The sequence below is a fragment of the Mustela nivalis genome (genome assembly GCF_964662115.1).
Source record: "Mustela nivalis genome assembly, chromosome: 6".
In the NCBI taxonomy this organism is placed as follows: Eukaryota; Metazoa; Chordata; class Mammalia; order Carnivora; family Mustelidae; genus Mustela; species Mustela nivalis.
Genome location: NC_139025.1, coordinates 9,068,722 through 9,095,132, shown reverse-complemented (window position 1 = coordinate 9,095,132; position 26,411 = coordinate 9,068,722). Strand labels below are relative to the sequence as shown.

At 39.9% G+C, this 26,411-nt stretch overlaps 1 protein-coding gene across 4 annotated transcripts in view; it reads right to left on the bottom strand.

Moving 5' to 3' along the window:
- The window catches only part of ATG2B (autophagy related 2B), a 73,039-nt gene that overhangs the window by 18,682 nt on the left and 27,946 nt on the right, over positions 1-26,411 (bottom strand). For all 4 annotated transcript variants that reach the window (XR_014312390.1, XR_014312391.1, XM_082733231.1 and 1 more), the window contains exons 12-30: positions 24,619-24,769; positions 23,793-23,885; positions 23,475-23,663; positions 21,420-21,693; positions 19,354-19,456; positions 17,367-17,562; positions 16,912-17,054; positions 10,722-10,879; positions 10,185-10,357; positions 9,473-9,623; positions 8,080-8,279; positions 7,847-7,927; positions 6,562-6,668; positions 6,307-6,399; positions 5,411-5,481; positions 4,920-4,996; positions 4,307-4,477; positions 2,636-2,777; positions 825-1,027 (exon numbers count right to left, since the gene is read on the bottom strand). Coding sequence is in view for 2 of the 4 variants with exons in the window: in XM_082733231.1 (XP_082589357.1) it covers positions 825-1,027; positions 2,636-2,777; positions 4,307-4,477; positions 4,920-4,996; positions 5,411-5,481; positions 6,307-6,399; positions 6,562-6,668; positions 7,847-7,927; positions 8,080-8,279; positions 9,473-9,623; positions 10,185-10,357; positions 10,722-10,879; positions 16,912-17,054; positions 17,367-17,562; positions 19,354-19,456; positions 21,420-21,693; positions 23,475-23,663; positions 23,793-23,885; positions 24,619-24,769 (2,776 nt within the window). In the remaining 2 variants the exon portion in view is untranslated. The remainder of the gene's footprint in view (positions 1-824; positions 1,028-2,635; positions 2,778-4,306; positions 4,478-4,919; positions 4,997-5,410; positions 5,482-6,306; positions 6,400-6,561; positions 6,669-7,846; positions 7,928-8,079; positions 8,280-9,472; positions 9,624-10,184; positions 10,358-10,721; positions 10,880-16,911; positions 17,055-17,366; positions 17,563-19,353; positions 19,457-21,419; positions 21,694-23,474; positions 23,664-23,792; positions 23,886-24,618; positions 24,770-26,411) is intronic.

The following is a 26,411-nucleotide window of genomic DNA, read 5'->3' as shown; positions in this document are numbered from 1 at the left end:
GATAATAAAAAAGCACAGATTTAGTAAGTGTGTGTGGATGTGAGTGTGTGTCTGGTGTGTGTGTTTATTGTTTAATTCAAAGTCAAGACTACATTCCAAACTTGTCATACTTCAACATATGGACCAAATTACCATGATCCTAATAATGAAATCATCCTGAGTTTGACTGCTTTTATTTTTTTTAATTTCCCAGGATGCAGTAAAACAAATACATTCACCAAGTCACTACTGAGCAATTTAGTATGTGTATGTGCTAAATGGCGATTTCATGAAGTTCAACTCCAGCACTTAACTGATCTAGTGAGCTGTGCGTTCTTACATCCAGGCCATACTTTTAAATGCAAGCAGGACTCTCACATGGCAATTACACTTATCAAACACCCATCAGCCTTTACACACCATGTCTTACCTTTCCCAGTTCTTGGACTAGCAACTCTGGTTAGCACTCCTTTTGCCATTTCCTTGCCCTGAGGAGCTATCTTAACTATGCACAACATCTGTAGTTTGATAATCTACGTAGAAAATTTTGCCCTGAAACTAATAATACACTATATGTTAACTTGAATTTAAATAAAATCTAAAAAAAAAAAAAAATCGCTTTTAATTTTGCAAATATTGAGCATTCTTCTCTGAGTTTTAGAGTGATGTGTCACAGAAATAGTATAGCAAACATTTGCAAAGCCTCAATAATAAATCACAGAATGAAGTCGCTGTGAACTGCCAAGAGATATAAAAAAAATCTGAAGACTCTTTCTCAAGTACCCTTTGGTCATTTCAACTTGTAACACTACCTTAAGGCCTCAATTATAGCATCCATTTATTACCTGAGCGTTTGCTCTTGGTGCAAAAATGATGCAAAAGTCGTCATTCTCCGTGGGTACACGTGCCATGGCATCACTAACCGAGTGGTGTGTGAAGGAGGTGTAAGGGGGGCCAGGCTCTTGCGACACGTTCCCACTCTCATCTGGAAACAGGAAGAGGTCTGAACAACATGGCTCCTGAGTTTGAGATTTTTCATCCAAAACACCTAGGTAAAAAAGAATACAACACTCAATTTTGGTACATTTTGAACAGTAACGCTCAGTACACATTTTAACCACGTGTGAGATACACACTACGTTGAAATGTTTTCACCTGTAATACCTCACTTATTTCTTACAATAACCTTCCCATTACCAATAAAAAGACTGATAGTAAGTTTGAAGTTCTCTAAGAGAACAGTAAATGATGGTCTCATAAAGTCATAGTGAGGTTCCTCTTAGTTATTTCACATTAGAGAAGCTCTGAAATGGGCAGCAGCTTGTCAGTGTGGACTGGAGTTTTGTTTAAGCCAGAACTGCACACTGACAACTCTGTCCTGTGAGTGGGGATCTGTAAACTTCCGGAACAACCAGTTACATCTGGCAGTGCCTCCCCTAAAACTATAGGAAATCTCTGCTTAGAGAGAGACGGGTGGGGGAAACAGTGGCTAAGAGGGTCTTTGGCCCGGGAGTGGTGCCCTACAATGAAGAGGCTACTCTCTGGGGCACTGGAGACCCGAACGGGCCACGTGCTCTTAGGTAGCTGTCAACGTGGTTCACAAAAGACTGCATGCGTGCCAAAATCTGTAACGTGAACATACATTTTTATGCATTTTTAATACAAAGTAGATCCACTAATTCTTTCTCCATTCCATTAGTCATTCCAACCACTGTGATATGGACTGGGAACATGAAGATGAATAAAGTAATGTTTTAGCTTCCACAGGCTCACAGGCCCGATTTTAAATTTTTCTGCGGCAGCACCTTGGACATACTCATCCTTTATAAGTGCCCAGTGCACCTGAATATTGAAGCTGCTCAGTAAATATTCGTGAAACATTCTTTCCCACCTAAGTAGGTTAGCTGCTAATACAATGTAATACATAGGAAGCTGTAAGTTCTTGTGTTTCCTGAGTTCTAATTTATGCTAAATTAGAATAAAATCAACAATTTAACCCTAAACTTTTATAATACCATGAGATAATTTTTTTTTAAAAAACTAAGATTTCAGAACATACAGAAATAACTACATTCATCCAATTAGAAAAAAAAATATTCTGGCCAATTCTTTCCAATAAGAAGGGAGCCTGAGCTGCAAGATAATTAAGGCTTCTCTGCATGCTTCTGTGCCTCTGTCAACATTCATGACCTTGCCAAGACTACCTTCTCTCTCCCCTCCACATACCTAAACCCCAGCCACTCTTTTAAAAATTAAGCCAATTCCTCTCACTTTCACTGAAATCTCATGAGACAATTTCAGTCCCTTCCAACTAGTAGATAAGGACGTGACACACGCCGAAGCCCTTTCTCACGTCATGTCCTCATCACTCGAAATAAGAACATCAGTCTGGCTTAGTGCCGATCTGTGTTACGAAACTCGAAGCTAACAGAAAAGATAAGCTTGGACTTTCATTTAATCTGGGCCCCCACAGCACCCTGGGCCAGGGTTTGTGTGTGGCCTGGATGCTGGATCAACTCAAGCCTGAGTATCCACCAAAACGCAGACTTGTTTTTTCCTTAATGGGTGACTTACTGCAGAACTTGTAAGCATACAAATAGCATAAGCCTCAAGTGAGGCCCCAGGACTCCCGGGGAGGAAGGCCAGCCAGTCCTACCGTTCGCCTGGGCTTGCGCAGACGCGGCGGCCTGCTGCAGGTCAACCTCCTCCATGGCATCACTCATCAAATCGCGTAACATCTGCTGGTCTGCTTCAGGAAGTACTGGACCTCGTGAGGAAGAGCGGCCACTGGAATCTACCTACAGCCAAAACACCTAATTAAAAATAACGGAAAATGCTCTAAGGAGCAAACTACTCAGCATGGTGTTGTCCTAGAAACACACGGCATTTTACTAAGACACCAGAAGCAGGAACAGGCATCGTTCCACCTTCTGCCGGGCAGCGGCTGCATTCTAAGTGGGTGGCCTCATCATCACCCCAACAACTACTGGCAAACAGAAATGAATGTGCCATCATCTCAAAGCCAGCACTGAGAGCCAGGGTGGTGGAGAGAGTGCATATTAGCCAGAGAAGCTAAGAACAGTGTAGTGAGGCCTGGGGGGAAGCAGTCTCCTTCTGCAGAGTGCTCCAATCTGGGGGCTTCCCCAACTCTCACTCCATGGACACAAAGCCGCTGGAGGACGGACGTGAAGGGTAAGGAGGGGGCATAGACAGCGGGAGAAATCTACCACGTGGGGACTCACAGGGTTCAACTCCAGCACGGGTGCTTAAACATTTTCGTTAGTGAACTGTGGGTTCATTAAATCCAGACCAGGCTTTTTAAATGGGAGTGTGACTCTAAAATGAAAGATCCAATTTGAAAGGGATAATTTAAAACAACTTTCAATAAACTGGGGAATGTCTTTAAAAAGAAAATAAACAGCAGAGAGGGAGTGTCATGAACTGCCTTCTTATCAATGAGAAGACGGCAAGAACAAGGGGTCAAAACCCGAAGCAGAACTTGGACGAAGTGTAGGAGCATCTGAACAAAAGACAATGCAAGGCCAGTCAGACCCTTACTAGAGGCTCCACTATCTACGAGACTGAGAATCCCGTTCACAGAGCAGGCCATGAGAAAGAATGAAAAAGCACCAAAAAGGTTAAAAATGCTAAACCAACCAGACTTTGTTCAATCTATACATAAGAGAGGGCAGAGAGGCGATACTTGGGGACATAAGAAAGCCCTGACCCATAAATAAAAGTATCTGAGTTTTGTTGCTATTTCTGCTACTTAATTTGGGCAAATGGCCTAATTCTCTGGGTTTTAACTTATTCATCTGTGAAACAGAGAGGATAATCTTCAACCTTTATCACACCGAATTCAAGGAAATCACAAACGAGAAAATACATTGAAAACCGAAGAGAATCATATGTAACCAGCAAAAGATTACGTAAATCTTCCGGTAATACTACTAGCACTTGTATCTATCCTCTCATAAGCAGTTTTACATACGACTGCCATAGAACAAGCGCTTGTGCGCTACAGGTTTTCTTTCCTCCTGGGGGGGAGATGAAAATAATCCAAGTCTGGAAGATAGGATTCTGTTGGCTGAGAATATTAATGTTCTAAAACAAGGAATACCAAACGGTAGAATGGTTTTCCAAAAAGGCCTATGGAGTCATCTTTCCAGACCCCTCACTCTGAAGGGAAAGAACAGATGGGTGATTTTTCAGTTTCCTTTCTACCTCAGGACTGTCCTAAAGACCTCGCTGATACATACACGTCACGCACGTGACTGCAAGGTGTCCAGGGTGAGTTGGTTCTAATGAATCATGTTGCTGCCTATACCTTCATCTTTCTCTGAGGGGCTCCAGGCTTCATCTCCACCTTGTTGGCCACATGTAAGTCCCCGTAGCTTGCAATGTACTGAATGAGATTCATGAGTGCAGCACAAGAGTCCGAGCACGTTCTGATATGCACAATGTCACTGGAACAGTGTAGCTCAAAGCGTGGCTCAGTCTGGACAGACATAAAAGAAATGAACAGGTTTTTTTCAAACAAGAGTAGAAAGTTCTTCTTTTGCCTAGGCTTACATTACATAAAATAGAATTTTCCTTGCCACAGGAAATGTATATTTATAACTATATCCTAATTTGAAAATATTTTATTTTTGACCAAAATAATTTTATATATATATGTGTGTGTGTTTTTTTTTTTAATTTTATTTATTTACTCATGAGAGATGGAGAGAGAGGCAGAGGGAGAAGCAGGCTTCCTGCAAAGCAGGGAGCCTCATGTGGGACTCTCTCCCAGGACCCTGGGATCATGACCCGAGCCGACACTTAATCAACTGAGCCACCCAGGTGCCCCGACCAAAATAATTTTACAGTAAATTCAATTCTTTAGTCTCTCCTATAAAAAAAAATAGAAGTAAAAATTTCCATTTATTTTAATAACTTACTTGTTCTCCATCGGAATCAGATTTCACTGCAGTTATGGTTAATTCCAAAAGCCCCATATCCATCACACGAACATAATCTAAAATTTTTAAGTTAACAAAATATCTGAGTAAAGCCTTCAAAAAATGGGTATCCAACCAAAACGTAATAAAACTAGCATCTTTAAAAAAAAAAAAACCAGCATCTCTTGAAAATTCATGGCAATTAGTGGTACAAATATTTAGAATTCAATGGAAATATAGTTTCATCCTTAAAAGTCCTATAATTCCCTTTATTTTCCCTTTATTTTACTTAGGAACAAAACAAATCTTCCATTAAATACAGTACATGTAATCTGATAAACTTAACTGATATTCTAAGGACAATACAACTTCAACTGATATTTAATAAGATCCTTAGTTCAACAGCATTATTCCAGAGTTCAAATGCTCTAAAATATTCACAAATGAAAACTAAAGAACATTTATCTATCTCAAATGTTTTCACCTCTTACCTCTATTCAGATTTATAGTAACAGTATTACACTTGTCAGACAAATGCAAAGCAGCTTCATCCAAGATTATTCTGAGGAAACAATATTAAAAACATCCAAATAATTAACTCTGAATACACGATGCGTGATCATGACATACTTTGTTGTATCATTCTTCTGATATACAAGTTATCAAAGTCCCATGTAGTTTCTTAAAAGTGGTGTCTAACATTTCTTTAAAACTCATGATTTCTGAGTGCTGGGAATATTTAAATGGTGTTAAGAATGAGACTGAATCAAACTGGAGGGGAGACGAACCATGAGAGACTGTGGACTCTAAACAAACTGAGGGTTTTAGAGGGAATGGGGGGTGGGAGGTTGGGTGAGCCTGGTGGTGGGTATTAAGGAGGGCACATATTGCATGGAGCACTGGGGGTGGTGCATAAACAATGAAATCTCAGAACACTGAAAAAATTAATTTTAAAAAAATTACATATATACTTCACACCACTCACAAAAATAAAATCCAAATGGATCCAAAAAAAAGAGAGACTGAATCATCTGCTCCAATTAATTTTACATTTTCAGCATTTTTTAATAGTACCCACATTCAGAAGATCTAAATTGTGAAAATAAAGTGCTATCAAGTAGTGTAGGAAGTTTAGATTTGTTTTTAAAAGTAAACCATCTCAAGAATCCATTTCATCTCTAAAAATAAGAAACAGTGATAAGCAGAAGAGATAGGATGAATCGTTTGAAAATGAAAAATTGAAAACCTGGATACAGGGACATGACTATGAGCAAAAGAATGCTGATTTTTACAAAAGGCTAGGGCTTCAGTCAAAGAAGTTAGCTCAACACCAGATAGCACGTTTGGAAGAGCTGCATTTGGGAGCCAGTCAAGTTTACGCAGGCACCTGAGAGTAGACGAGGATTTATCCAAGGCAACACTACTCGAAACGCTGAAGGTTTCCACAGTGAGAAGAGATCGGATCGGCAAGTGAAGAGGTCTAATACCAAAAAGAAACAAATAACATCAGTTTGCTGCAACAACAAAAATTCCCTTAAAAGAACATTTTGAACCTTAATTCTACAATCTGAATTACATATTTTTTTCAAAACTTGGCACATATTTTGAATAAAGCTTTACTTTGTTCCATTTGCGAACTGACCTATAATCAAGGGCACAGCCCCAGAGATGCACATGGAAAGTTGTAAACGAAGTTGGAGGATTATATCCCAGAACAGGTTCATCAGCAATGTTCAAGAAGTATAAAATCTACAAAAACAAAAATATAAAATGCCCTGCTTTAGAAGGGAAAAAAGGTTTGATAGGATAGCCTTAATACCAATGTAAAATATCTCACAAAAAAAGCAACCATTTGGGGGGGGGGCAGAATTCAATGCTAAAAGGAAAAAAATCATCATTTTGAAGCAATTCATTTTAAAAAGTATTTGCAAAACCACTCCTGAGTTTGAAATGAAGAGCGAGCCCCATCCGACAACTGCAATGCTACAAAGTCTTGAGAAAATTATATCTTGTCAAAGATACAATTCATAACAAAATCATTATACAAACTAAAGTATGTATAATATGCTTGCACATTATTTTGCTTGGGACAATTCCTGAAAAAAATAAATAAATAAAACTTTGCTGAAGATTGCTTACACTCCATCTGGTTTTCTATGTAACCCACTTTTGGGAAAAGCTTTTTTTCCTTAAATTATATCTAGTTCAGTCTGAAAACCAAACTGTCTTACCAACATCTACTCTCCCTTATTTCTATCTAAATGAGGTTAGACTAAATCTCCTCCTTACAACTGAGGTCAGTGTTCACACCAACTACCTCTCTACCCTTGCTACAGAGATCTAGATCTCCTCAGGTTTCCCAAGTACTTTTATGAAAGCACTCTGAAAACCTGCAGGTATAAAAATATTTTACTATTTTCTAGCACAAAGAAAAAGTTCCTCTTTCTAAGGAAAATGAACAATAATCACAGTGCACTAATTTTCATTCTTAATAGAAAAGAGCCAAATGTATTTCATTAATCAAACACTGTAAATTAATTACAGAAATCCTTATAAATGCCTCGAAGCATGTTATTGGCCTAGGGAGTAATGACACTTAAGGAGTGAGGACAAATCAACACATCATTGGTCGCTCCCCTATGCCAGGTGCTCTAGAGGGTCTGGGACAGAGAGTCTCTTCCCTTAAATGACTTAAAAGATAGGTCTGCCTTTGAGATGTTTAGGGTCAAAACTTGAAGTTAAAAAATCAATTTCATTCTGGAGTGGTGATAATGTTCTATTTCCTAACCTAAGAGGTGGTTATATGGAGTATTTACTTCCATGATAATTCAGTGCACACTGATCATCTGGGATTTGCACCTCTACAGTGTGTATTACATGTCAGCATCAAGTAAAGAGCACACCGGTATGCACGTAAGAACTCTTACCTGCTCATGCCAGCTGAGCCCGGAAGGAAGCATCCTGTGCTGCAGTGTGGCTCCTTTCAGCCCCACAGCAATGAGAAATTCCTATAAAAAAGTTACACTGATCACCTACATAATCCTCTTATTCAAACTTAAAAAGTTTTTCTAATAAATATGTTGTCTTTCATGCAAACACTTTTAGCTAGTAATCAAATGAACAGCAAGTCTTTAATGGTATAAAAGTACAAAACACAAACCTTTGTATTGGACTCTGACTTATCAGATAGTATTTTAACTGCAACAGAAAGCATATTCAAAGTGTCTCCTGCAACGCCATCTGTAGAAGTTCTACTGAGGCCATCTTCCTCAGAGGAATAAATAGTAGGTTCCAACCAGTGTGGGCGGGTTGAACTGGGCAGTCGTGTTTCTGTAGGGAGAATCACTCCATCTACCACACCTACATCAACAACAAGGTGACAATAAAACAAAATGATAACCAGACATTAGTTCACAGACTTTCACAACTCAAAACAAAAATCCATATGCTTCCACTGAATATAATCCTGGAGGTAAAAATGACCAAGCACCAGCTACACATTAATAATCGGTACCTCTCTGCTAATGTTGGTATGACTGATAGTACCCTACTTAAAAAAAAAAAATTATGAAATGCTAGGAGAATCAAATTTTTAAAATCTGATAAAGGTTAAGATGGTGCAAAGTATTTTCTCTACTTTGAAGAGAAAAAAAAGAATTTGTATCTTCTATTCACAGGGTAACAGGGAATGTGCTCAAAAGATGGTAAATTCTTTTTGTTACCAAAAGAAAATGCCGCTAAAGAGAGCGAGTAAGGAATGTAAAGTCCCATCAACTCATCAGTGGATAATAAGATATGGCACATCCATAAGATGGAATAGAATTTGTCAGTAAAAGAAATAAAAGGAATTACACTTGGATGAACCTTGAAAACGTCATGCCATATTAAAGGAGCCAGTCACAAAAGACCATATAGTATGTGAGTCCATAAACACCCAGAATACACAATCCATGAGGCCAAGTAGAAGTTATTTCGTGCTGGGGGGTAGGGTGTTGAAGAGCCATGGAAGGTTACAACTAAAGGGTGCACAGCCTCTTTTAGGGGGCAATGGGAAGGTTCTAAAGTTGATCGTGTGATGGTTACAACAACTCTGTGAAATACTAAAATCCAGTGAAATAGTTTAAATTGGTGAATTGTATGCTACATGAACTACTGTACCTCAATAAAGTTATTACCCATAAAAAAAAGTCAACATATAATTTATGGTAAGTATTAATTTGCCAGTGGAATCAGAACACTCCACAGAAAATAATCTCTAATATGAGAATTCTGTTCTCAACAGATTTTCTTTACTAGAGGGCACATGGGTGGTACAGATGGTTACGTATCTCCCTTCAGCTCAGGTCTCGATCCCAGAATCCTGGGAATGGGCCCCATGTGGGGCTCCCTGCTCAGTGGGGAGTCTGCTTCTCCTTCTCCCTCCGTCCCTCCCCCCACCTGTGTTCTCTCTCTTTAATAAATGACTACAATCTTTAAAAAAAAAAATTTATTAAACAAAATATAAACGGGTCTGAACAGAGGTGAACAGAACACACATTCAACATGTGTCCTACCTTTGTGGTAGAGACTAAGACTGCTGGAATGAAGGCAGATGTAGTGCTTGTCATCACAGCCCTCATACTTGGTCACACAGAACAACGAACCACTGTTGAACTCTAACCAGAACTCGCCATGCTTATTCTCCAACAGCTCTCCATTATCTTGCTAATAAAAAGATCAGAAAAACACAGAAGTCATTAATTTTTTTCATTATGTTGCTAGTCAGCATACATCATTAGTCTTTAATATAGTGTTCCATGATTCATTATTTGCGTTTGACACCCACCAGTCATTATTTAAACACAGAAAAGTCAGAATGCCCGTTGGGTTGCCCCTTCCTGATTCAGCCTAGAGGATTCTCCCACACGGTAGCAGAGCGGGCTGAATCCCAAGCCACGCAACATGGTGGCACGAAATGCTGTGCGGGGTCCCCCGTGCAGAGTGAATCCCCGACTTCACCACTCTCTCTAACAGGTAAATTACTAGTGATCACCTCAGCAGCAGAACCAGCATGTTTGCAAAAAAAGGCCACGCCAAGGTTTGTCTTGCAATCCACAGTGAAAAAGCTCACTGTTCAAAGCCACAGTCAGGGCAGAGCACCTCAGAACCCGGACCTCCCTCAGGCGCTCAAACAACCTCCCGCCACCTCACTGATGGCAGGTACAATCACGGCACGTTTAAAGTAAAATATAACTGAAACAATACTTTGCCTTTGCAAATCCTTACCCTAACATCTGTAAACACTGCCATTAGTCCATGGTTAATACTCAGAAGCACTGAGAGAAAACTCTGTGAGTTCTTGTTCTGAGAATCTAGCTTTTTTTTCCTACGAGAACGATAGTTGGGATCGACAGTAGAAAAATACTGCAGCGTCTCCTCCTCAGATCCACTCTCCTCATCTGTGAGAAATAAATGTCACAGTGATATAGCCTATGGAGATAAAATAGCAACTGGAGTATCATCCCCAAAATACCTATTTTACAACCGTTTTTCACCAAGAATCTACAGGACAATAAAAATGTACTTTCTGTATTTTTCTACTTTAAACAAGGTACATACTATCACTATAAAGATAACACTTAATTTATAATATTCACAGTATGTAGATAGAAGAGGAGAAATACTATAAATCACTAAAAGATATAAAATAGAGTTACAAGGGGAAAATACCCAAGAAACATTTTAAAATCTATCATTTGAAAAGGTTACTGCTTTATTAATAAACCCGGCATTTTAAGTCAGAACAAATTTAAAATATATTACCGTAGTGCACTGTGGATTTAAATGGACTAAAACTATCTTTGTTGAAGGTATTAATCAGCTGACTGGCTACAGAAAGACCAATACCATAGGAAATATTTTCAAATGTCTCCACTGGTGAAGGAGCTGTTGGTTCCCAGAGCAGCAAGTCATTAAAGATCCTATGGAAGACAAAAGTTGAAAAATACTAACTCATAGTTCAGCTCAAATTAAACTCAAGAACATGTCTTTAAGAAGTCACATGAACGGGGCACCTGGGTGGCTCAGTGGGTTAATAAGCCTCTGCCTTCGGCCCATGTCGTAATCCCAGGGTCCTGGGATGGAGCCCCACATCGGGCTCTCTGCTCGGCGGGGAGCCTGCTTCCCCGTCTATGCCTGCCGCTCTGCCTACTTGTGATCTCTCTCTCCCTCTCCACCCCGACCCCACAAATAAATAAATAATTTAAAAACTTAAAAAAAAAAAAGAGAGAATGTTCTCACATGAACAATAATTTTTCTAAATGGGAAATAGAAATTAGATCCTACAAAGAAGTAGGTTTTGTTTGTTTGCTTTTTTTAAAAGCATTATGTCCTTTCAATGGAAAAGTTACTGATGCAGCTCTACTGAGGGCAGTAAGAAAAGAATCTGTACAATTAGGTATAATTAGCTATCTGCCTGGTTTTACCTATGCCATGTGTTCCAAATTACATACACCTAAATGCACTTTACAGGAGGAAGTTAATTTAAAAACATTTAAAAAACAGAGAAAAGGCTGTTCACACTGGAGAGCAACTCTATAAACAGTCACAGCACGCTGTCTCATCAGCTGCCCCGTCCCCCCCAACCCCCCGCACCCGCCCCCATCCCGCCCAGCACCCCCCTCCCCTCGCCCCGCCAATCCCATGGGGCAGGAGGAAGAATCGTTACTCTCACTTCACACTGAAGAGGAGAAGCTGCCTCCTAAAGGTTAAGTGCCTTACCCAAGGTCACAATTTGTGGGAGGACCAGGGCCACAGCCCGGATCCTGCCCAGCTCCCAATTCAGCTCTCCGCATGACTCACTGTCCCTAGGGATGGCTCCTTTCTCTCTCTCCCACAGAAAGCACCACTTCCCTGGGAAGTGGGCATGGACTAAGAATGCATCCGAAATAGGAACAAAGACAGGAAACCCTCTACTTGCTGCACAGCCAAGTCAATCCTGGTGGTTAACGGGTGATACATCTCAAGCTAGACTAATAGCACATCCTACTTTTTCAAAGAAATAGCTGTCACTACTCAGATGCCCTCCTGCTCCTATCCCCTCACCCCCCATTATCACCCCTGCTCTAACATTTCTATTAATACTCAGACTTCACAATGTCCTCTCTGAAGCCTGCTGTTAAGATCTGGACCCACAGTGAATCCTTCACATACGTAACTCAATCATGGAGGCTGTAACAGTATTTTCTTGCTTCCCCTCCCAAAACTGTAGCCTCTCAAAGAAAGAGCCTTAGGTCTTGGTCATCTTTAAATGTGCCTAGCACAGTGGCTGTCACGTAGCAGGCACTGAGGGTTTGCAGCTGAGAGGACCATGGATGTCTCGCATGGCAGGACTGCCAAAGGCACAGCCTCATGGTAAAGCCTAGTGTGAATACCAGTCAAGGTGCCAAGCGATGACATAGGCCTGGCCCTTCCTGTGAGAAGCCACTTGTCTAGGAACTTCCTGGGCCAATTCCTAAGCTTAGAAAGTATAAACCAGGACTGAGGACCGTGACTCTCAGTAGGTTGAAATCCCCACCCCAAAAGCTCTCCATTTGGAACCATCCATAGGTGAAGAACACCAGGGATAAAGGGCAGAAATAGGTCTCACCTCAGACACAACATAGATAGCTATGCCCCAGACTGTGGTACTCACTGGCTCACTGCTTCTTGGGTATATTGCTCATAGGACAAAGAAACAAGAGTCTAAACCCAATCTTACTCTAAACCCCTTTGTAAATAATGAAGATATAAAATGAAGAATTTTCTCATAAAATGCCCTTCCCTAAGTTTATTCCTTAAACCATTCTCTTATCTTCATAGGTTAGAGAAACTAGGACTTTATGCTAAAACCTGGAGTTCTTAAATGTAAGCGTTGTATGATTTTGCGTTTTCCTTATTTACATTTTGGTCTAAACACAGTCTTCATATCATTAATCCCATAAAACACTGGATGATGCTTCCAATACCAGAAAGAAAGCACTCAAGATATTTGAGGACAAAGGAACCCCTGGGTGGCTCAGTCAGTTAAGGATCTGACTCTTGATTTTGGCTCAGGTCATAATTTCAAGGTTGTGGAATTGAGCCCCAGGTCGGGTTCCTCACTCAGCAGGGGGTCTGCCTGGGATTCTCTCACTCTTATCTCTCAAATAGATTTTTTTTTTAAAGGATATTTAAGGACACATCACCATGATTCTGTGGCTATGAGCCTGAAATGTAACAGACAAAAAATATCTGATTTAACAAAGCTAGTGAAGAGTCTTTTATGTGCTACTCTAAAGGACTTTAACAGAAAAAATCCTCCTGTTCCATGAGACTGTCTATCTGAAAAGAGGCGCCTGGGTGGCTCAGTCGGTTAAGCGGCTGCTTTTAGCTCAGGTCATGATTCCAGGGTCCTGGGATCGAGCCCCACATTAGGCCCCCTGCTTAGCAGAGAGCCTGCTTCTCCCTCTCCCTGCCGCTCTGCTTACTTGTGCTCTCTAGCTCTCTGTCAAATAAATAAATAAAATATTAAATAAATAAATAAATAAAAATAAAAAGAGCCCATAGACCACAGCACTAGAGGACTAAACCAAGATCCTAAAATGTATGAAGTTAAGGCAGAGTTGGTTATATCTCCTCCTCAGAAAGTCTTTTTTTAGTGTATGAAATAAAAACTAAAAATAAATTTTAGAAATTACATAGATAAAAGGTCAGTATTTTGCAAACATTTAGCAAAACTCAACTGGGGTGTGAAGATTAGATAATACAGATTATTAATCGTAATTCAGCCATCAAAATGAGAAAATGATGTATAAGAGTATCCTTGTCCTTGGGAAATACACACTTGAGTGCTCAGGGAGGGGCATCAGGTCAGCAGCTTACTCTCAGATGGTTTGGTGGTGGGGCAGGGAGCTCTTTGTTCTATACTTGCAACTTTCCTGTAATTCTGAGAATATATGAAAACTTGGAAACACTATTAACTCAAAAAATAAAATATTGATTCAAAATAAAAACAGACCTATTCAAAGCCAAATGAGGAGCAAAGAATTCACACCCTGAAGAACTTAGATATGCGATTTATATGCCGCACAGGGGAAGAAGTACCTCAACATTTATGTAACTGTAGGTACCTAAGAGCCAGAGAAGTGAGCGGAGTAAGGCAGAACAGAAACACTCTTCAACAACCACTACTAGAGCGCCGGGGTGGCTCAGTAGGTTAAGCCTCTGCCTTCGGCTCAGGTCATGATCTCAGGGTCCTAGGATCGAGCCCGAGTAGTTGGGCTCTCTGCTCAGCGGGGAGCCTGCTTTCCCCGTTCTCTCTACCCGCCTCTCTACCTACTTGTGATCTATCTCTGTCAAATAAATACATAAAATCTTGGGGCACCCGGGTGGCTCAGTGGGTTAAAGCCTCTGCCTTCGGCTCAGGTCATGATCCCAGGGTCCTGGGATCGAGCCCCGCATCGGGTTCCCTGCTCAGCGGAGAGCCTGCTTCCCCCCCCCACCTCTCTCTCTCTCTGCCTGCCTCTCTGCCTTCTTGTGATCTCTGTCAAATAAATAAATGAAATCTTTAAAAAAAAAAAAAAAGACATAAAATCTCCAAAAAAAAAAAAAAACCCACTATTTAACCAACTCCGCAGAAGAACAGATAACTCGCTTGTTACCAGATTTGAGCGATCAACGCCCCCCCCCCCCGCGCCTCCCGCCGCCATACTGACGGGCGTCCCCCATATGCTAACCGCTGGATCTTCCGGATGAGGCTGCAGCACACCGCAGAGTCTGCTCCTGTCGGCTGAGCTCTACGTTCTGTATGTTCACCAACTGCCAACTGTGTTTGGCCTCAAATGTGCTCATCTCACCTGTATTTATCGTTGTTAGCGTACTATTGAGTTAAAGTATACCTAACAGATGACTTAAATATATAGACTAAGGCGGAAAAAATCTTAAAAACCCAGAAGGATTTTACACTCAGATTCCTTTGAAACTATTCAGTAACTGAAAACTGTAGACAAAACCGTGTATTATGTAAAACTTCCATCCGTGGCTCATATAAAAGGAAGAAAAGAAAGGCCTTGTCTTGGATCTTAAACAGAAATTATAAATGAACATATTTGTAAACTGAATGTTTAAGGTGCATGTTTCTGTTCTGATTTCCCAAATCTAACCAACCTGCTCAAGCAAATGCAAAAAAAGAAAGAAACCAATTAAGCTCTTCTGACCGCTAGGTTAAGTCCTGTACTAGTCGTTTCATTTTGCTCAGTCTTAGCCTTGCACCGTTTGTCAACTCTTGGTAGATATTCCTAACTATAAGAGAAGAACGGTCTAGGGGTCAGTAGTTTCTAAACGTTGGCTCATGTGTAACAGCTAAAAAAACAAAAATAAAAACGGTAAAAGCCTCTGATACAAATTTATAAATCATAGGCTTCTACTTACATTATGTATAACATAAAACAAATATAAAAATATAAACTTTAAAGACTGTAGGGGTGGCTGGGTGGCATAGTTAAGCCGTCAACTCTTGGTTTTGGCTCAGATTGTGATCTCAGGGTCGTAAGATCAAGGCCTGCCATGTTGGGCTCTGCACTCAGCACGGTGTCTGCCTGAGATTCTTTCTCCCTCTTGCACTTTTGCACATGCTCTCTAACATAAATCGTTAAAAAAAACGAAGATTTTTTTTAAGGTTAAAGAGAAGAACTAGCATTTTCTTCCTACATCTCATATGGACAATCCTGTGAAACTCATCATCAAGACGACTAAAAGCAGATCTTTCGGGAACTTAATTTTCTGATTCTAAGACCAATAATCCTGGTCACTAATAAGCAATAAGGAGATCCAGAGCTTACTATTAACAGTTAAGGAATAAAGGGCCAGAATATCTGATATCAAGAAAACATACAGCAGAAACAACAGTATAGATTCTAAAGACTGACAGAAACGAGAAGCTCGTCTCACATAGGAGAAGCTAGTGATGACTGACACTAAGAACATCTTTCTTCGAGAAGAGCACATGACCATCTTTCAGGTGTGCTATAGAAGTGATTCCTCCAGTGGATGGGAAGAAGGACTGTAACAGAGGACTACTGAGTGCTCACTGTTTGCCAGGCGCTGTTCTCCAAACTTCTCCAGTGCCGTATCATCTAATGCTCCGAACAACCCTCTGAGACAGGTTCAAGTATCATCTACATTTTACACATGAGGAAACTAAGCTCAGTTCGGGTCCGCTGTGAAGGAATTCAGAGCCTAGGCTCTTTTAACTCTAGAATGCTGTTTATTTCAACATATTTGCTTTGTATGTATATTTAAGGATATTTGCAATCAATTTAAATTGTGTTGTACAAGTTGACAAGCCTGAGTTTTATAATTCTAGGAAGAGGTTTTTTGAAACTCTGAAAAAAGGATGTTCCTTGTAAAAGACTGTAGGATTCTGATTTTACCCCGGCACCTGCTGGCCCTCCATACAGGGGTCTCCAAACTCTTTTCATGTCACTGCACACATGGAAGACATTTGCCCAGAACTCTGTGGTAAGCTGATGGACAGCAAATAGCCAACAAAGGTGGAAGGAATAAACATCATGTAGAAGTAACCTAGTTACTTAGACACACTGGTTAGGAAACTCTGCTATTACAACAGCCCACAGCAACAGTTACCAGTTTTGTAATCAACACCACACAAAGTACCCAGAGATGATAGATAACATTTAAGCAAAGAGAGAAAAGGGGAACGTGGGGAAATAGGGAGGCAGTTAGGCAGAAAAGTCCAATCCCAAAGACTCAACTGAATGTACTGAAACTGGGGCGCCTGGGTGGCTCAGCGGGTTAAGCCTCTGCCTTCGGCTCAGGTCAGGATCTCAGGGTCCTGGGATCCAGCCCCACGTCAGGCTCTCTGCTCAGCAGGGAGCCTGCTTCCTCCCACCCCGCCTGCCTACTTGTAATCTCTCTCTGTGTCAAATAAATAAATAAAATCTTTAAAAATAATAATAAATGTGTTGAAACTCACCTATTATAAAGCTTCTCATAAAAGCGTTTATTAGGTAGTGTTATATGAACGTTGGGTAATGTAAGTTCCAGCACGTAGTGAGAATTGCTGATTGCTTTATCCTGAAACTCTGTCATTTCCACAGGGTCTCCTGGCATCACCATCTAAAATATAAGAGTTCAAATGCTCTGGTTTCTCTTCAGATCGTATAAATCTTTCGCCTTTTACTAAAATATACGAGTTCAGTGCAAAAAAAGCATCAAATAACCATTTCATGCTTAAAGTAATAGTAGCATTTTCTTGCCTAAACAGATAAACAAGCATGTAACTTTTAACCAGGGAAGAAAACAAAATTACTATTCAGTCTTAGAGTTAAGAGCCTAGCACAGTATACCAAGTGCTTCTTCAAAAACAAAGAATGAAAAGGACTGCTGTACGGTAAAGGACAACCCCTGCGTTGCTCACTTGCATTTTACCTGCTCATTTTCAAACATGACTCTCCGCGACGAGAAGGGAGATGGGGCTGGTCTTCGCAGATCACAAACATCCTTCAGGGAATGAGCACCTCCCTCCTCCTCCTCCTCCTGATAGCGGCCGTCACTCTCCTCTTCCTCAGCTGCTATTCTCTCCAAAATGGAATGCACAGCTGGCGGGTTTAATTTCAGTACAATTCTGACAGCAGAGACAATTTAAGAGGTCAAGGTCTCAGTGGGAACAGCAAGGCTTTAACCTTTCTGCACTGATACAAAGACCACTGATGATAGGACGCAGCTTCTCTACAAAGTCTAGGTCTCATGTAACCACTTCTGAGTGTGCTGTAAACTTCAAAATGTAGAACGGATGAAACAAATAAAAGAAGAGCATTCATATTTCATACTTTGCTAACTGAAAATCTGACCTTGTGAGGACAGTTATCTTTCAATTTCACTAACAGCTGGCAAATTTGACCTAAGAATTCTATTTTCCTGAAACCAAATGCTTCTGGGGTCTGTTCTGCTATGACAGAGTATTACACATCTAAGAGAACTTCTGCCATAGAAATTGTTCAAATGGAAAAGAGACTGATAAGAGAACAACTGAGAACTGCAAACAATGAAGTACCATTTTCCTTCAGGAATTTCAGTAATAAAAGGCTTGCCTTGTTGCACAGAAGACACAAACCTGAAGTAAAGCAGCAGACACCCTGGGCGCCTGCTTTCCTGCTCCCCGCGCAGCACTAGCTAAGGCTTTGCCGTCTCCTTCAAAGCGAACCACTGTGGGGCATCTATCGTGGGTTTTTCCCTCAAGTAAGTGCTGCCAGTTGGCCCCCCTTATGAACAATCATGACTGTTTGGCTCCCCTTATGAACAATCATGACTGTTTCCTAATTTATAGATATCCTAATGTAACTGTGCTCCAAATTAATCGAAGTAAACCCATTTCTTATGATGAAAACTCGGGCACTGAACTGCTCATTATCAGGCACGTCCTGATCACACTGCTCCTAAGAGCCTGCGAGGTCTGATCCACAGGGGCAGGTAGAAAAAAGGCTGGCAGGGAAAGGGCACAAAAAAAGATTAATTCTCAGGTATTAAATATTTAGTTTTCAATATAATAAAAGTCATTATTTCAAGTAAACTAAGTCCTTTTAAATATACCCAAGCCCACTATCAGGCTATTAATAGTCTTGCTATAATATATAATGAGTAATTAACAAATGTTAATAATAACCTCTTAACAAATATAAATATTACTTTATTAATTCTCCTAAGAAATCCGAAGCAGCGATTCTTGATATCCGCCTGCACACTGGAATCATCTGGCGTAATTTTTTAGATTACCCTGATGCCCAGGCTCTACCCCAAAATCTCAGGGTGGGGCCCATGATTTGAAAAAGTGCCCCAAAGCAATCGCATACTATAAAAGTCACTTGACAACTAACCAAATGATGCATGTAACTCTTCTACTGTAGCTCTGAACTATTTCCTTTAAATGGTTAATAATTCTTTAGTCCCTCTAATTAAACGGGGTGACTCGAGACCAGGGAACACATTTTATTCCTTCATCTCTCACAGTACTGACAGACACCTTTCATAAAGTAGTACCCTCACTGGATTTGTCAACTTAATTTGTCCAACTCTCTCTGTGTTATCTCATCAGGGCTGAGTATTTTTAGTTTAAATTGAGTGCCAAAACATTGATTGGATGTACTACAGCAGGGGCACTTGGGTGGTACAATCGGTTAAGCAACCAACTCTTGGTTTCAGTTCAGGTCATGATTCAGGGTCCTGAGATCAAGCCCTGCATGGGGCTCTTGTTTGGCATGTGCAGTCTGCTTCAGATTCTCTCTCTCCCTTGGCCTCTGCCCCTCCCCCCTACACACATGTTCTCAAAATCTTTAAAAAAAAAAAAAAAAAAAAGTACCACAGCATTTTTGAAAGGATAATCTCATTAAATGTCTATCATATCCACCTGGTTACTCACCGTGGCCAGTCAAAATCATCTGAAGATGCTGTATCTCCATCTACTCCACTAGACACATGGAAAAACTTAACAGACGGTTCTCCTTTATCTTCCTGGAATGACCCTAGTAAAACAAGACTGATTAACTACAGTGCATTTCTTCTCAAGTGCTTAAAGATAGCTTCCTCCTAACATAAGCAAAGATCTTCTGAATCAGGGACACAGGGCAACATTAAGTTGCACAGGAAAGGACACAGGGCAACATTAGGTTGCACAGCACTTATTCTTTTGTTCCTATTTCATGGATACATGTGAGGAGACAGAAGGAGCAGATAAAGATGATGTCTTCTGTTCAAACTCCAATTCTTATGTCAGGTACATAATCATGACACACTAAATGCAGCAGTTGCCACGTACTGCCACTGAATGGTTATTCTACATCAAAGTTTATGTAATTATAGGAACATAGAGATAATAACTATATTTCTTAAGTGTCTTGTACTAAGCACTGGAAGAATTACTTCCACTCACAATAACCCTATGTATGCTTGTCTGTCCATTTCACACAGAATGACTTTCCTCTAGAATAATGTTTCTTCCCACTGTAGATAAGAGAAGATCAGACAACTCCTAAAGTCCATTTCATGAAGTCATCACCATCAAATCAATTATAAATATCTCTAAAGATGCGTAAAACTCAGGACAAGGGAAAAAATACTTTGCAGCCTATCCCCTGAGATGGAGAAGCAGGATATGGTGGCAGGGGAGCTTGCGGTTAGAAGGGTATAGTGGCAGGGTCCCTGGGTGGCTCAGTGGGTTAAGCCTCTGCCTTCACTCCCGGGTCATGATCTCAGGGTCCTGGGATGGAGCCCCACGTCGGGCTCTCTGCTCAGCAGGGAGCCTGCTTCCCCCTTCTCACTATGCCTGTCTCTCTGCCCATCTATGATCTCTGTCAAATAAATAAAATATTAAAAAAAAAAAAAAAAAAAGAAGGGTATAGTGGCAGAGGCAAGCTGATTTGGAACGACAGAATGAAATGTCAGAATCTTCCAGAGTTCCACATAGACCTGGTTTACCCTAAGTCAATATATATTCTGTCAGATGACAAAAGTAAATACAGAAAAGCTGTCAACAGGCTTTACAAAGAAAAATCAACAGAGATTAGTATGATGACTGAAACCTCAAGTGTGAGACTTTGGTTTGAATCTTGATTCTGCCATTTACTACCACGTGGTCTTGGAAGGTACCTCTTCTTAAGTCTATGGATTCCTCACTTAGAAAGGATAAAAATAACTGGAAATAATAAGTCTAACATAACCATGATGACGAAAGAAAACCAGTAACACATGTGAAATGCTTGGTACAGTACCTAACACAGAGTGGAACTCAAGAAATTCTGGTTACTTTCAGCCCTACAACAAGTAAGGAGTCAGGTGGCAATAAAAATGTAAGCTAAAGGGGCATCTGGGTGGCTCAGTCAATGAAGTGTCTGCTTTTGGCTTGGGTCGTGATCTCAGGGTCCTGGGATGGAGCCCTGTGTCAGGGTCCCTGCTCAGCAGAAAGCCTACTTCTCCCTCTCCCTCTAGCCTCTGCCCCTGTTCGTGCTCCCCCCACCCCAAATAAAATGTTTAAAAAAAAAAAAAAAAAAAAGGTAAGCTAAAGCACTCTACTCCCCTGTAGAAATTTTTTTTTTTTTTTTTTTTTTTTTTTTTTTTAAGGGAAAAGCACGAACGCAATCCCCCACTACCACAAATCATGTAGTCAAGTTTCCCACATTTGGGAAAATGGCAGGGGTCAGCACATCCGGAGTGCAATGGACAAGCCTCACCGTGGGAAAACCACCTTTGTGATCATGGTATCTCCCCTGCCACGGAATTTCTGAAAGTAAGTATTTTAATAGAGTAAATAATCATGCTTAGCAACTTTTTAAAAAATTAATTCTATCACATATTGGTATACAATACTGGACAAAAGTCATTTCTCTTGCTTTCTAACGGTGTCTATATTGGGGGCTGCCATAGAATTTTTCATGTTTCCTTGAGCAGCAGTTGCTTGTTTCTGCTCTGGCTCTGCATAGTCCATCTTACCCACTAGTTCTCTAAAGGTAAGTTCCAATTTAATTTGTTCCGGGGTTGATCCTCCTATAAATTCAGTCTTAAATTCTAGATCTGTGAATGCTAAATGAAGGATCTCCTTCTGAAGTGACTTCTTAAACCACGGCCCTCTTTCTTGATCTGACCGAAGATCAGGTATTGGAAAGCGAACGGAAAGGTTGAACGCCGGTGTGGCAACTTGTACTGATATCCGACAATTTGCAGGATTATGTGAATCATCCAGAAATACTTCAGTAAAAGCCTTGTGCTAAAACACAAAATATCAAAAATATGCCAAAACATCAAGTTAGATGAACATAAATGACACGGATATTCAACATTACAATATACATAATCATATCTACTCTTCATTCAGTATAATGCATTAAAATATAACTCAAATTAACTACTACCATATAAATTTAGTGTAATGAAATTTTATAATGCAATAGTTATTGATAAAACTTCAAATAACTGGCAAAAGTTAAACCAAGTAAGTGAAAGTCAATCAATCAAAATAAAAACTGAAACAAAGACACAGGCACTATAGATATGCACATTTTACTATAGACTAAAAAAACAACAGCATGTAAATTAGGTTACAATCAATCCAATACAGTTAAAAATCAATTCAACTTTCAATCTGAAGGCTTTATCTACCTACATGCTATTCTAAAGACTTGATGAGAAATAAGATAGATTATGCCAAATGCCAGGGCCCATCCCCAACTTAACTTTAGATTTCCAGTACTAAGCCTAGAGCCTGGCACAGCCTAAGTTCTAAATATTCACCAAGTGACTCACTCTGCTCCCATCCAACCCAAGGGTATGAGCCCATCAAACGACCCTTAGAAACCAAGACACATATGCACCCTCTACTCAAAGCCATGTTGCAACAAAAGGGTCAAAGAACATGCCCTTCAAATACAAGTCTATTTCTGTTTGGGGGGAGTTTGTTTTTCTAAAATGTACTGAAGCTTATAAAGCTTTAGCCCAGAGTACACTACAGGTGGTAACACTCTTTCATGAATCAGTGAAACCTCCAGGATTAGGGAATTCCTTTCTTATCCTGGACTGGGAGTTTCAGCACACCTGTTCTTTCTCTCCCCTCTTGGACTCCGTAATACCATCCCCCACTCTTCAGCAAAAATAACCCAAGAGACTAACCATCATCCCAGTACATCTATGGCTAACAGCATGTATGCATGCTAGCCCCACAGAACTTGAAATATAAGTAACTGATGACAACAAAAAATAAAGAATGTGATTTAATGTGAAGACCTACCACTAATTAAGGGGGAAACAAGTAAGTAGAAAAATAGCTCTTCCATTTTCTTTTAACCAAAGTTCTGTCTGTTCCTGGTCTAAGAACCCCCCCGCCCAATTCCAGCCCAAAATTCCTAACAGATCTCTTGCAAATCTGACAAGAGACAGAGACACCATGCAGTAGACAGATCTAAATGTGATGCTCGATAATACAACGGCATACATTATGTTCCCACTTTCAAAAGTGTACCTTACAATATAGGGGCTACATTTTATAGGTAGACCAGGTAGTTGACTGAATGTCTGAATAAATTTTGTGCAGATAATGTAATTGTAATTTATAAAATTCAGATATACAGAGAGAGGGAAAGGAAATCTAATTCTACACTCTAACATAATCAATGCTACCAACTGGTATATTTCTATCCATTCTTTCACTCTACCTCAGTTCTATTTACACAGTTGTGACAAAAGTTTATGTGGAAAAATAGGTTTCACTTTTTCTCTTAATACTTCTTCATAAGCTTTCTTCATGTTGCTACACCATCTTTATAACCCTCATTCAAAATGGCCACATAAAACTTCATTCAATATTACTACAAAACTTACTCAGCTAGTCTGCCATCCAGACATAAAAGTCTCCATCTTTTCATTATGAACAATGCTGTTTTAATACTATATGCTATTTAATCTATTGAGAATACTTAAATTCAGAAATGATCCTACTAAGCCCATTAGCAAGCTATACTTGGGATTAGTATTTGTAATGTTCTGAATACTTACGAGACTAATATGTTTATTGTATGAAGTATACATGTGTGAAGCCATCATCTCTACTGTGGTAAGCTTCTGTGGTTGGAGCAAGGAATTTAACCTGTCCACAATACTGATATCCAGCTCACAAAACACAGGATTTAACTTAATCTGTAATTCTGCCTTCTGAGGTACAGAACTTAGTCTTGCTTGATTACCCTTTAAAAAAAGAAAAAGGAAAACATTAACATGATCACTACTATAAGATTAAGTGGCAACAGTATGACTGTCACAGAATATGTATCAAATGAAAATTTACAGGTGGCAGCACACAATAAGGCTTCTTACCTGGGGTCCTTTATTCTCAGAATGCTTATAATGAAGCTGAAGGCACACAGGGGGATGGGAATCCGCTCGTTCTTTGGAATGGAACATTAAAAGCTTACAAACAAGGACAGAAATAAGTTAATTGTAAGATCTTAAACTATAATTCATTCCACGAATTAACAGAGATGCTAATGGTGTAAAGACTTTTTTGAAATCAGAAAAGCTGATTTTACATTTCATTTTGGTCATTCACAAGCAATGTAAATCTTAGACAAGTTAATTTCTGTGATACTTAGTATCTCATCTGCAGAACGTACTGAGAATTCAAGTGAATTAATGCCTAAGAAAGTAATCTGAAAATAAAATAATGTACAAGGGCAAAGTAACAGCAATAAATGTTATCTTGATAGCTTTGGAAAGTTTCTCTAGTACACACTTCTAGAATTGGAAAAAAATCAGACTAATAATAAATGAACAAAACACATTTTGCTTGTCCTTGAACAGTGCTTATTAACACACTATGGGCATTCAGTACTTAACAGACTTCTTCTGAAGTTAATAGTGCCTAGAAAGTTAGTGAAATAAAGTCAACTGTCCCATTACCTGTCTGCTTCTCTGAAACAAGTCAACTCTAAAAATTCTAAGACTCTTACAATGACCTTGAATGCCATACTTTAAAATGTTTCAACAAAACACACATGCGTGCACACGCACACACACACACTTCCTTCCTCTGTGACTTCCTATACTTTTTTTTTTTTTAATAAAATCAATGCTGTAAATACAACCCTATAAAAGCAAGGCAGATTTAAAGAATAATCCTAAAGACAAATTATCTAGCATTTACCTCTGTGTAGTGAGGAGGAACAGAATGAGAATCAGTTGGAAACAGGCACTCCAAGAGTTCCATTTGCCCAAGGGACATATCAGTACTAAAATATCGGGAAGTTGGTCTCTGTCTTTGTTCATAGGACACTTTCATGCCAGTTCCTATAAATCTATTACAGAAAATGAAGCATTTAAGAGTATACCTCTAGGTTAACCAATGTGTCAAAGAATAGTACATGTCACAATAGGTGGATAATCGTGCTTTATTAACACAAGTTCAAGTTGTTAGCAATAACTAACATACCTAAGTGTATTAACCAGAAAGAGTGCTTCAAACTGCCCATTCCCTGACATTAAGAAAGCAGTGTCTGGGGGCGCCTGGGTGGCTCAGTGGGTTAAGCCTCTGCCTTCAGCTCAGGTCAAGATCTCAGGGTCCTGGGATCAAGCCCCGCATCGGGCTCTCTGCTCAGCAGGGAGCCTGCTTCCTCCTCTCTCTCTCTGCCTGCCTCTCCGTCTGCTTGTGATCTCTCTCTGTCAAATAAATAAATAAAATCTTAAAAAAAAAAAAGAAAGCAGTGTCTGATAGGAAATTATCCAGAATGTATTTATTTCCCAACAATGCCTTCCCTTCTTTGACACTTTTCCCTTCTTTGACACTTTAAGTTTACACTGCAGTGAAGGAAAAAAAAAAAACTTTCAAATCTGTAAAATATATGTATGCCCCCGCATCGGGCTCTCTGCTCAGTAGGGAGCCTGCTTCCTCTTCTCTCTCTGCCTGCCTCTCTGCCTACTTGTAATCTCTCTCTCTGTCAAATAAATAAATCTTAAAAAAAATAAATAAATAAAAGCTTCATGCAATATTTCAAAACCTTCAGTCAGTGGACCTCAAGTGAAAGTCATCTTCCTGTTTTTGTTGCTTTTGTTGTATTTCCTACTGGCAGACATTTGAAACCTTGTCAAATGTTTTTACAGTTTAATTATAAATACTATGGTCCTAGCTTGCAGAGTTTCTTCAGCTAGATATAAAAACTACTCTGTGGATTAATTTTAACACTTCAAAAAAAAGAAAACAAAACAAAATCAAAAGGTCAAACTTTTCTTTTCTTTTTTTTTTTTTTAAGATTTTATTTATTTATTTGACAGAGAGAGATCACAAGTAGGCATACAGGCAGGCAGAGAGAGAGAGGAGGAAGCAGGCTCCCTGCTGAGCAGAGAGCCCGATGCGAGGCTCGATTCCAGTACCCTGAGATCATGACCCGAGCCAAAGGCAGCGGCTTAACCCACTGAGCCACCCAGGCGCCCCAAAAGGTCAAACTTTTCTTAAAATACTAATGTATGTGCCTAAACCATTAACATAAAATATAATCAAAAGAAACTTTCATATTAACATGAGCATATTAATATTATACATATTAATATTAATAATATTATACTTACAAATTTAATTATCTCTTCATCTATTAGGACTCAAACCATGAAAGAATCACTGGCTATGTGGGCAGCTTTCTTTTTTTTATTCATTTGACAGAGATCACAAGTAGGCAGAGAGGCAGGCAGAAAGGAGGAAGCAGGCTCCCTGCGGAGAAGAGAGCCCGACGTGGGGCTCGATCCCAAGACCCTGGGATCATGACCGGAGCCGAAGGCAGAGGCTCCAACCCGCTGAGCCACCCAGGCACCCCAGCTTTCTTTTTTTTAAATAAAATTTTGTTGTTGTTGTTTTTAAATAGGCTCCATACCCAGCATGGAGCCCAATTTGGGACTTGAACTCACAACCCTGAGATCAAGACCTCAGCTGAGATCAAGAGCTGGACA